Genomic DNA, 12,578 nt, shown 5'->3' with positions numbered 1-12,578 from the left:
AGTTCTGAAAAATCAATCTATTAAGTCTTCAGCCACCTGTTTTTAGGAAGATCGATATTGTAAAGAAGAACCTCCAGATCTTGGAACTATTTTACCCTGTGAGAGCTTAGAGAAACATTTTTATATTCTGGTCAGAATACAAATTTGTATGCTAAATTTCACAACAACATAGTATTTTGGCTCTTTTACTCATCCTTTGAAAGGTGATACAATTAGCTGAAAGACCACTGCAGCAAGAATGCGTCCATTAATTATTAACTTTTGTGCCCAGCTACCGTAAAGTGTACATTTTTTGATCTTTGATTTAGCTGCCTCTAAGATGCTGGTGGTTAGTAGGAAAAGAAAGAAATGGGTAGCTAGATAGCATAGTTAACTTTCTTCTTTGCAAGTGATACATATAGGTCTTCATATAGCAGCGGTCTCTTTTTTCCTAAAGGTCTTACCTTGTACTTCCCGAAGTTCTTGATTCTTAAGCTTTAAAAAAATCTCAAGGTTCTTTATGAGATTTAGAGCCAAAACGGAATTCCCAGAAATTGAGTAAGGCACAATTGTTCGACCATATTGACTTAAGTCCATTTCTCTGGCAGGCATAGTATAATACAAGTTTAGAGTTGTTAAGAGGTAAGTAGTGACAAACAAAATTATTGATATATGTAGCAATGTCAACTTCCAACTGCGCCAGTTGAACAGTGCTCTCTTTAAAAACATGGAATGAAACTGCTGGCGGTAAAGTGGAAACTAAAAAGAGGAGAAGAAGATAGCATCAGAATTACTCGTGATCCAAAGAAGATATTCAAATTGAAATTCAATGCTTAAAATTTTTATAGCAAAAGATAAACACATATTATACAAATATATTCTTGAATTTAACCAAAGAAAACAAAATGGTATGGAAAAGTTTATTTGTATGAGGTATTAAGGGAAAAGACTTAACATATGGTTTACCTAACTACACTGAAAATGTTGTCAAGGTGATTTTATTCATTAATATATTTGTATTATTTCTGATTGGAAAAAAATTATATTCATTTATTTTATTTAACATCAAACCATAATCTTTCCATCTCTCTTTTTTAAGGGAAATATCCCCATAAAACTTGTATGCAACTACTATCTTTTACTTTATTTAGTATATTAACAATGGTTCATAGTGAGAAAATGCCCCTAATCTGATCAACCAATATCTTCTAAAAGTAACTCTTGGGTCTTGTTAGAACCAAACAAAGAGAAAATTTATTAGAAAATGAAGAGAACTTCTCAGTGATTCTGAGAAATAACAATGGTGAGAGTGGCATAGCTGTGATCTTTATCTAAAACCCATTTCTCTTGCATCAGGAAATTAATGGAGTTGTAGTACAGACTGTTCCATATCTGCTTGACTCTCCTATGGCCATACTCCAAACATCTTTTAAGTTCAGATAGTATATACACCCAAGCCAAATATACTAGTTTTACATTCTTAGTGAATATACTCACCCCAGTATTAAATTTAATGTTAGCAATTTCATTTAATCTGGTAATAACTGGTCTTTCATAATTTCTGAACATTGTCTTACTCCAATTCCTGTTTTGACTTCTTTGGCTCATCAAATGAAGAGACCGGATAGATTGACTCTCCATTTCAGAATCTGCCAGCTTATTTACCCTAAATACACACATATACACACAAAAAGCACAAAATATTTTACTTTGACTATACCTTCGATCTATTTTATTTGTCAAATAGCAAACAAATTTCCAAATTTGAAGGACTCCTTGATCTTTCTTACTGATTGTTAAGTATATTGTATAAAAGCAGTATGATAATGTGAAATTGAAAGTATTAGTCACTCAGTCCTGTCCGATTTTATGTGACCCCATGGACAGTAGCCCTCTAGTCTCCTCTGTCCATGGGGTTTTCCAGGCAAGCATAGTGGAGTGGGTTGCCATTCCCTTCTTCAGGGGAACTTCCTGACCCAGGGATTGAACCCTGTTCTCCCACATTGCAGGCAGATTCTTTACCATTTGAACCAGCAGGGAAGACCAAGTATGATAATGATGACTCTCAATAAACCAGTCAGAGGACTGATGCCAATCCATGGTAAAGTTTCTACCATTCTGTGGTAAGATGAGAAAAACAATGATAACATATTGTGCTTCCTTAAGCTGAATTTATTCAAGTTAAAGCACTTATCTTAAATCAAAGATAATAACTCTTCTTTGGATGTTAAGGTGTTCTTTATGTTATAAAATGATAGGGAATTTGGATAGTAGCCTTTGTTTTAAATCTTTACATTTTCCATTTAGTGCCTATGTCTGAAGCTGTGTCTTTTGGTATAGATGCTTAAGAAGAATGAAAAAAATATACACAAGTAATTTTAACCTAAGGAAAAAAAATTCTCTGTCATTTTTCTAAAATTTTTATTCTTCATATTTTATTTATTGGTAATAATTTCCATTAGGAAAACACTACAAAATATAAAAAAAATGAAAGGAAAATAGTTCCAATACCTAGAGATAACCCTGATGAAAAAATCTCCCACACACATAGACACACTCTCTTACAAGCATATGAATTGTTTTTAGGCTATTTACATGCAGTGCAATTAGTGATATTTTTGAGTTTGTATCTAACATCTTGCCATTTGCTTTTGATTTATCTTCTTTTTATTTTCCAATTTAAGTGTGACTGACAAGTGAAAATTATAAATATTAAAGGTACAAAATATGATTTTCAAAAAATTTTTACTTGAGTATGTTAGCTTTGTAGCTCAGCTTGTAAAGAATCCGCCTGCAGTGAGGGAGACCTGGGTTCGATCCCTGGGTTGGGAAGATTCCCTTAAAGAAGGGAAAGACTATCCATTCCAGTATTCTGGCCTAGAGAATTCCATGGATTATATAGTTTATGGGGTCGCAAAGATTCAGACATGACTGAGTGACTTTCACTTTCACTTTTACAGTAGCTTTACAATGTTCTAGTTTCTACTGTACAGCAAAATGAATAGATTATACACATACATAAGTAGCAAAAGGCAAAACAGGCAAATTGTACTTCATGAAAATGAAAAACTTTCATGTATCAAAGGACAATATCCACAGAGTAAAAACATAACCTGTAGCTTTAGTTCTTACATTTAGGTCTTTGATCCAGTTAGAATGGTGTTAACTAAGTTCTACAGTTTTCCACAAGTACACTATGGTGACTATAATTAATAATAATGCATTGTCAATTTGAAATGTTGTAGAATAGTAGATCTCAAGTGTTCTCATCACCAAAAAAGAAAATGGTAACTGTATGAGGTGATGGATATGGATATGTTAATTAGCTTTACTGTGGTTACTATTTCACAATGTATACACATATCAAAACATCATGTTCTATACTGTATAGCACAGGGAATTCTACTTAATGCACTGTGGTGACCTAGATGGAAGGAGGTCCAAAAGAGAGGGATATATAGTTATTTGGACCCTTACTTAACACCACTCAAAATGGGTCAAAGACCAAAACCTATAAAACCCTTAGAAGAAAACATAGGACAAAAGATTCACAACATTGGATTTGTTAATGATTTCTTGCTTATGATATCAAAGGCATAAGCAACAAAAGGCAAAATAGGCAAACTGTACTTCACAAAAATGAAAAAACTTTCATGCATCAAAGACAATCTTCACAGAGTGAAAATGCAATTTATAGAAAAGCAGAAAATATCTGCCAGTCATATGTCTAGTAAAGAATTAATGTCAAGAATATACTAGGGTGGTGCAAAAGTAATTGTGGTTTTGCATTGTTGAAATTTGCTGTTTGATATTAGAATACATTCTAAATAAACGTGGTTATGTTACCCATCATTTTAATGCACATTTCTTACTATATGCTTTTCTGATAATGACTTATTCCTTACTATTTATTTTATATTTATTTTGGACTATGGGAGTGATGTTAGACAAAATTTAAATTCAAGAGCTTTTTTAATTTGAGTTGAAAATGGGTCATAAAAGTAGCAGAGACAACTCACAACATCAACAGTACATTTGACCCACAAACAGATAATGAATGTACAGTGCAGTTGTGGTTCAAGAAGTCTTGCAAAGGAGATGAGAGCCTTGAAGATGAGAAGCATAGTGGCCAGCCATTAGAAGTTGACAGAAACAAATTGAGAGCCATCACTGAAGCTGATCCTCTTACAACTACAAAAAAAGTTGCCCAAGAACTCAACACTGACCATTCTATAGTCATTTGGCATTTGAAGCAATTGGAAAAGGAAAAAGCTCAATAAGTGGAGTGCCTCAAGTGATGACCAAAAAAAAAAAAAAAAAAATGTTGTTTTGAAGTGTTGTCTTCTCTTAATCTATGCAACAGCAATGAACATTTCTTGATCAGATTTGTGATGTGCAACAAAAAGTGGATTGTGTAAGACAACCAGTGATAACCAACTCAGGAGTTGGACCAAGAAGAAGTTCCAAAACACTTCCCAAAGAAAACTTGCCCCAAAAGAAGTTCATGTTCACTGTTTGGTGGTCTGCTGCCCATCTGATCCACTACAGCTTCCTGAATTTCGATGAAACCATTACATCTGAGACGTATGCTCAGTAAATTGATGCGAAGCACTGAAAACTGCAATGCTTACAACCGGCATTGGTCAACAGAAAGGATCTTAATTCTTCTCCATGGCAATGTCCAACCGTACATTGCACGACCAACATTTCAAAAGTTGAACGAATTGGGCTACAAAGTTTTGCCTCATCCGCCGTATTCACCTGACCTCTTGCCAACTGACTACCACTTTTTCAAGCATCTCAACAACTTTTTTTTGCAGAGAAAACACTTGCACAACAAGCAGGATGCGGAAAATGCTTTCCAAGAGTTCACTGAATCCCGAAGCGTGGACTTTTATGCTATAGGAATAAACAAACTTATTTCTCATTGGCAAAAGTGTGTTGATTGTAATGGTTCCTATTTTGATTTATAAAGATGTGTTTGAGTCTAGTTATAATGATTTAAAATTCATGGTCTGAAACCAAAATTACGTTTGCACCAGCCTAATATATATAAATTCTAAAAGTCAACAACAGAAAAGAATCTGACTCAAAAATGGGCAAAGATCAAAAATAATTAAATACCTAGGCATAAATCTACTTAAGGAGACAAAACAAAGACCTGTAACTCCAAAACTATAAGATGGTGATGAAAGAAATCAAAGGAGATATAAGCATATGACAAGATATACCATGTTTGTGGATTGGAAGAATTAATATTGCCAAAAACTATATTATCCAAGGCAATCTACAAATTCAGTACAATTCCTATCAAATTACTAATGGCAATTTTCACAGAACTAGAACAAAAAAAATCTCAAAATTTGTATGGAGACACACAAGACCCCATATAGCCAAGTTCAAAGTTCAGTGACTCAGTCATGTCCGACTCTTAGTGACCCCAAGGAGTGCAGCACACCAGGCCTCCCTGTCCATCACGAACTCCTGGAGTTTACTCAAATTCATGCCCGTTGAGTCAGTGATGCCAGCCAACCATATCATCCTCTGTCAGCCCCTTCTTCTCCTGCCTTCAATCTTTCCCAGCATCAGGGTCTTTTCAAATGAGTCAGTTCTTCCCATCAGGTGGGCAAAGTATTGGAGTTTCAGCTTCAGCATCAGTCCTTCCAATGAATATTCTGGACTGATTTCCTTTAGGATGGACTGGTTTGGATCTCCTTGCTGTCCAAAGGACTCTCAAGAGTCTTCTCCAACACCACAGTTCAAAAGCATCAGTTCTTCAGCACTCAGTTTTCTTTACAGTCCAACTCTCACATCCATACATGACCACTGGAAAAACCATAGCTTTGACTAGAGAGACATTTGTTGACAAAGTAATGTGTCTGCTTTTTAATATACTGTGTAGGTTGGTCAAAACTTTTCTTCCAAGGAGCAAGCAACTTTTAATTTCATGGCTGCAGCCACCATCTGCAGTGATTTTTGAGCCCGACAAAATAAAGTCTGTAACTGTTTCCACTGTTTCCCCATCGATTTGCCATGAAGTGATGGGACCAGATGCCATGATCTTTGTTTTTTGAATATTGAGTTTTAAGCCAACTCTTTCACTCTCCTCTTTCACTTTCATCAAGAGGCTCTTTAGTTCTTATTCGCTTTGTGTCATAATGGTGGTATCATCTGCATATTTGAGGTTATTTATATTTCTCCTGGAAATCTTGATTCCAGCTTGTGCTTCATCCAGTCTGGCATTTATCATGATGTACTCTGCATATAAGTTAAATAAGCAGGGTGACAATATACAGCCTTGACGTACTTCTTTCCCAATTTGGAACCAGTCTGTTGTTCCATGTCCAGTTCTAACTGTTGCTTCTTGAGCTGCATACAGATTTCTCAAGAGGCAGGTCAGGTGGTCTGGTATTCCCATCTCTTTAAGAATTTTCCACAGTTTGTTGTGATCCACACAGTCAAAGCCTTTGGCGTAGTCAATAAAACAGAAGCAGATGTTTTTCTGGAACTCTCATATAGCCAAAGCAATCTTGAAAAATAAAAACAGCTGTAGGAATCAGGCTCCTTGACTTCAGACTATACTACAAAGCTACAGTCATCAAAACAGTATGATAGTGGCACAAAAATAGAAAATAGATCAATGAAATAAGATAGAAAATCCAAAAATAAGCCCATGCACTGATGACCAATTAATCTTGACAAAGGAAGCAAGATTGTACAATGTTGGAAAGACAGTCTCTTCAACAAATATTGCTAGACAAACTGGACAGCCACATGTAAAAATGAACATAGATCATTATTTATCTCCAGACACAAAAATAAAATGGATTAGAAGCTTAACTATGAGACCAGACACTATAAAACTCCTAGAGGAAGACATAGGTGAACATTCACTGACATAAACCACATCAACAGTTGTTTTTTTAATCCAACTCCTATAATAATGGAAATAAAAGCAAAATAAATAAATCAGACCTATTTAAACTCAAAAGATTTTGCTCAGCAAAGGAAATGATAAACAAAATGAAAAGACAACCCACAGATTGGGAGAAAATATTTGCAAATGATGTGACTGACAAAGGATTAGTCTCCAAAATTTGCAAGCAGCTCATGAACAGCATAAAAACAAACAACCCACTCAAAAAATGGGCAGAAGACTTTAATAGACTTTTCTCCAAAAAAGACATACAGATGGCCAGTAGGTACCAAAAAAGATGATCAACATTGCTAATTATGAGAGAAATGCTAATCAAAACTACAATGAGATATCACCTCACATTAGTCAGAATGACTATCATAAAAAAATCCACAAAGAATAAATGCTGGAGAGGGTGTGGAGAGAAGGAAACCTTTCTACACTGCTGGTGGGAATGTAAATTGGTAGAGTCACTATGGAGAACAGCATGGGGTTCCTTAAAAAAACTAAAAATAGAGCTACCATATGACCCTACAATCCCATTCCTGGGCATATACCCAGAGAATAACATGATCTGAAAAGATACATTCACCCCAATGTTCACTGAAGCACTGTTTACAACAGCCAAGACATGAAAGTAAATGTCCATCGATTGAGATAAGGATAAAGAAGATGTGGTACATATATGAGAGGGTAACAGGCAGGAAGGCCAGGGGTCTCCAAATAGAGGAAATAGGCTGCAAGTGTCAGACATTTTTCATCTCTCTCTTAAGCGGCAGGAGGAAACAAACTAGTTATATATATATATATATATATATATTTTTTTTTTTTTTTCCCCTTCTCTATACAAATTTAGAAGGAGGTTTCTCTTAAAATACTGTGTTGCCATAATGACACCTGGTTCCACCTGAAGTTAACTATTCTCAAACCTTGAGTTAACCAATGCATTCTTCTTATGGAAATGTTTGTCTTAAGCTATGTTAATGTACTATGCATTTACCCCAGACTGTCTTCAAGTCAGTTCCGCCTAATGGCTCAGAACCGACTTGACAAACCACTATGTTATACTCAGACATTGTTCCCCTAATCTATGTAAATAAAACTATAAATAAACTATAAACTATAAATAAAATCTATGTTTGGTAATGTGCCCTTCTACAAGATTCAAGTCAATCATTTTACGGCCTGGGATGACTCGTTTGGTGCCAGGATTATCCCAAAATACATTTTATGGATGAGGGGCCTGGTGCCATTCTGAGTTTTAAGACATTCCTTTCTTTCATTAACAGACTGCTAGTAACTATATAATATCCAGCTAAAAACTAGCAGGGGGTACTCTTTCTGTCCCCATCTGATGCCTATGTCAGAAGCTTTCTCTATCTCTTATTCTTTAATAAAACTTTATTACACAAAAGCTCTGAGTGATCAAGCCTCGTCTCTGGCCCCAGATTGAACTCTTCTCCAGAGGCCAAGAATCCCAGTGTCTTTTCGTGGGTCAGCAACAAACTTTCATCTATACAATGGAATATTACTCAGCCATTAAGAAGAATGAAATAATGTATTTGAAGCAACATGGATGGACCTCAAAGTGTCATACTCAGTAAAGTAAGTCAGATAGAGAAGGAGAAATATTGTATGACATCCCTTAAATGTGGAATCTAAAAAGAAATGATACAAATAAATTTACTTACAAAACAGAAAGAGTCTCATAGACTTAGAAAACAAACTTATGGTTGCCAGGAGGAAGGGACAATTAAGGAGTTTGAGATGGTCATGTACACACTGCTATATTTAAAAATGGATAACCAACAAGGAACTATTGCATAACACACGGAACTCTGCTCAATGTTATTGGTAGCCTGGATAGAAGGGGGCTTTGGGGTAGAATGGATACATGTATATGTGTGACTGAGTCCCTTCATTGTTCACCTGAAACTATCACAACATTGTTATTTGACTATCCCCAATACAAAAATAAAAAGTTTAAAAAAATGGGCAAAGGATTTGAATAGACATTTCTCCAAAGAAGATGTGTGAATGGGCAATAAACACATGAAAAGATGTGAAATGTAAATCAGAACTGTAATAAGAGTCCACTTTACAGCCATTACATGGCTACTATCAAATCAACAGAAAAAAAAAAAAAATGTGGGTTAGAAGTGAAGAAATTGGAATTGTTGTGCTCTCTTGGTAGGAATATAAAATGGTAGAGCCACTGCAGAGAAATGGCATTCCTTAAATAATAAAAATAGAATTAATGCAAAAGTTAATTTTGCTCCATTATCTTGATCTGAATTGAGACTTTATAAGATTTACAGTTGTAAAAGAAGATTCACAGAGTAGCACTTTATCCTTTCTTATGGAGTGCCTATTCTAGCATTTGACTCATTTTTCTAGTGGGTATCCAGTATTTTGTCTCATTGGAGAGTATGATTGTATCTACACATATTTTAGCTTAATGTACTTTACCAAATGTATGTAATTAAAATCTTTTCACCCATTCAGGTTTTGTATGCCCTCAGTCCTTCTGGAGAATTTTGGTAAATACTAACTCCTTACATAGGACTTCCCTCGTGGCTCAGACAGTAAAGTGTCTGTCTACAATGCAGGAGACATGGGTTCGGTCCCTGGGTCGGGAAGATTCCCTGTAGAAGGAAATGGCAACCCACTCCAGTATTCTTGCCTAGAAAATTCCATGGACAGAAGAGCTTGGTGCAGGCTACTGTCCATGATGTTGATTTGTGACGTTGTACGGGAGGCAGTGATCAAGATCATACCCAAGAAAAGGAAATGCAAAAAGGCAAAATGGTTGTCTGAGTAGGCCTTGACAAATAGCTATGAAAAGAAGAGAAGCAAAAGGTAAAGGAGAACAGGAAAGATATATCCATTTGAAGGCAGAGTTCCAAAGAATAGCAAGGAGAGATAAGAAAGCCTTCCTCAGTGATCAATGCAAAGAAATAGAGGAAAACAATAGAATGGGAAAGACTAGAGATCTCTTCAAGAAAATTAGAGATACCAAGGGAACTTTTCATGCAAAGATGGGCACAGTAAAGGACAGAAATAGTATGGACCTAACAGAAGCAGAAGATAATAAGAAGAAGTGGCAAGAATACATAGAACTATACAAAAAAGGTCTTCACGACCCAGATAATCACGATGGTGTGATCACTCACATACAGCCAGACATCCTGGAATGTGAAGACAAGTGGGCCTTAGGAAACATTACTATAAACAAAGCTAATGGTGATGAAACTCCAATTGAGCTATTTCAAATCCTAAAAGATGATGCTATGAAAGTGCGGCACTCAATATGCCAGCAAATTTGAAAAACTCAACAGTGGCCACAGGACTGGAAAAGGTCAGTTTTCACTCCAATCCCAAAGAAAGGCAATGCCAAAGAATGCTCAAACTACTGCACAATTGTGCTCCTCACACACTAGCAAAGTAATGCTCAGAATTCTCCAAGCCAGGCTTCAACAGTACTTGAACCATGAACTTTCAAGTGTTCAGGCTGGATTTAGAAAAGGCAGAGGAACCAGAGATCAAATTGCCAACATATGTTGATCATCGAAGAAGCAAGAGAGTTCCAGAAAAACATCTACTTCTGAAGCTGAAACTCCAATACTTTGGCCACCTAATGGGAAGAACTGACTCATTTGAAAAGACCCTGATGCTAGGAAAGATTGAAGGCAGGAGGAGAAGGGAACAACAGAGGATGAGATGGTTGGATGGCATCACCGACTCAATGGATATGAGTTTGAGTAAGCTCCAGGAGCTCATGATGGACAGGTGTACTGCAGTTGATGGGGTCGAAAAGAGTCAGACAAGAATGAGCGACGGAAGTGAGCTGAACTGAACTCCTTATATAACATAATATGATCCAAATTATTAATATAATTTCCCCTTATTTGTTTGAATATTGTCACCTTATTTATTTAACTTATATGCAGAGTACATCATGCGAAATGCTGGGCTGGATGAAGCACAAGCTGGAATCAAAATTGCCAGAAGAAATATAAATAACCTCAGATATGCAGATAACACCACCCTTATGGCAGAAAGTGAAGAAGAACTGAAGAGTCTTGTGATGAAAGTGAAAGAAGAGAGTAAAAAAGCTGGCTTACACAGTCATCAAGACAGTATGGTACTGGCACAAAGACAGAAATATAGATGAATGGAACAGAATAGAAAGCCCAGAGATAAATCCACGAACCTATGGACACCTTATCTTTAACAAAGAAGGCAAGGATATACAATGGAAAAAAGACAACCTCTTTAGCAAGTGGTGCTGGGAAAACTGGTCAACCACTTGTAAAAGAATGAAACTAGAACAGTTTCTAACACCATACACAAAAATAAACTCAAAATGGATTAAAGATCTAAATGTAAGACCAGAAACTATAAAACTCCTAGAGGAGAACATAGGCAAAACACTCTTCAACATAAATCACAGCAGGATCCTCTATGACCCACCTCCCAGAATATTGGAAATAAAAGCAAAAATAAACAAATGGGACCTAATGAAGCTTAAAAGCTTTTGCACAACAAAGGAAACTATAAGCAAGGTGAAAAGACAGCCCTCAGATTGGGAGAAAATAATAGCAAACGAAGCAACAAAGGATTAATCTCAAAAATATACAAGTAACTCCTGCAGCTCAAATCCAGAAAAATAAATAATCCAATCAAAAAATGGGCAAAAGAACTAAACAGACATTTCTTCAAAGAAGGCATACAGATGGCTAACAAACACATGAAAAGATGCTCAACATCACTCATTATCAGAGAAATGCAAATCAAAACCACAATGAGGTACCATTACATGCCAGTGAGGATGGCTGCTATCCAAAAGTCTACAAGCAATAAATGCTGGAGAGGGTGTGGAGAAAAGGGAACCCTCTTACACTGTTGGTGGGAATGCAAACTAGTACAGCCGCTATGGAGAACAGTGTGGAGATTTCTTTAAAAACTGGAAATAGAACTGCCATATGACCCAGCAATCCCACTTCTGGGCATACACACCGAGGAAACCAGATCTGAAAGAGACACGTGCACCCCAATGTTCATCGCAGCACTGTTTATAATAGCCAGGACATGGAAGCAAGCTAGATGCCCTTCAGCAGATGAATGGATAAGGAAGCTGTGGTACATATACACCATGGAATATTACTCACCCATTAAAAAGAATTCATTTGAATCAGTTCTAATGAGATGGATGAAACTGGAGCCCATTATACAGAGTTAAGTAAGCCAGAAAGATAAAGACCATTACAGTATACTAACACATATATATATGGAATTTAGAAAGATAGTAATGATAACCCTATATGCAAAACAGAAAAAGAGACACAGATGTACAGAACAGACTTTTGGACTCTGTGGGAGAAGAAGGCGAGGGTGGGATGTTTTGAGAGAACAGCATCGAAACATGTATATTATCTAAGGTGAAACAGATCACCAGCCCAGGTTGGATGCATGAGACAAGTGCTCAGGCCTGGTGCACTGGGAAGACCCAGAGGGATGGAATGGAGACGGAGGTGGGAGGGGGGATCGGGATGGGGAATACATGTAAATCCATGGATGATTCGTGTCGATGTATGACAAAAACCACTACAATATTGTAAAGTAATTAGCCTCCAACTAATAAAAATAAATGAAAAACAACCAAAAAAAAAAAAAAAAAAAA

The 12,578-nt window shown here is 36.3% G+C and overlaps 1 protein-coding gene across 1 annotated transcript in view; it reads right to left on the bottom strand.

The window, feature by feature from the left end:
• Nucleotides 1-12,578, bottom strand: part of LOC136158513 (phospholipid-transporting ATPase ABCA3-like) — a 240,741-nt gene that overhangs the window by 88,735 nt on the left and 139,428 nt on the right. The window contains exons 18-19 of the mRNA XM_065920320.1: nucleotides 1,477-1,645; nucleotides 444-738 (exon numbers count right to left, since the gene is read on the bottom strand). Of these exons, the coding sequence (XP_065776392.1) occupies nucleotides 444-738; nucleotides 1,477-1,645 (464 nt within the window). The remainder of the gene's footprint in view (nucleotides 1-443; nucleotides 739-1,476; nucleotides 1,646-12,578) is intronic.

This window comes from Muntiacus reevesi, chromosome 2, assembly GCF_963930625.1.
Source record: "Muntiacus reevesi chromosome 2, mMunRee1.1, whole genome shotgun sequence".
Lineage (NCBI taxonomy): Eukaryota > Metazoa > Chordata > Mammalia > Artiodactyla > Cervidae > Muntiacus > Muntiacus reevesi.
The sequence above is the reverse complement of the archived record's forward strand: the minus strand, read 5'-3'. Positions and strand labels throughout refer to the sequence as shown.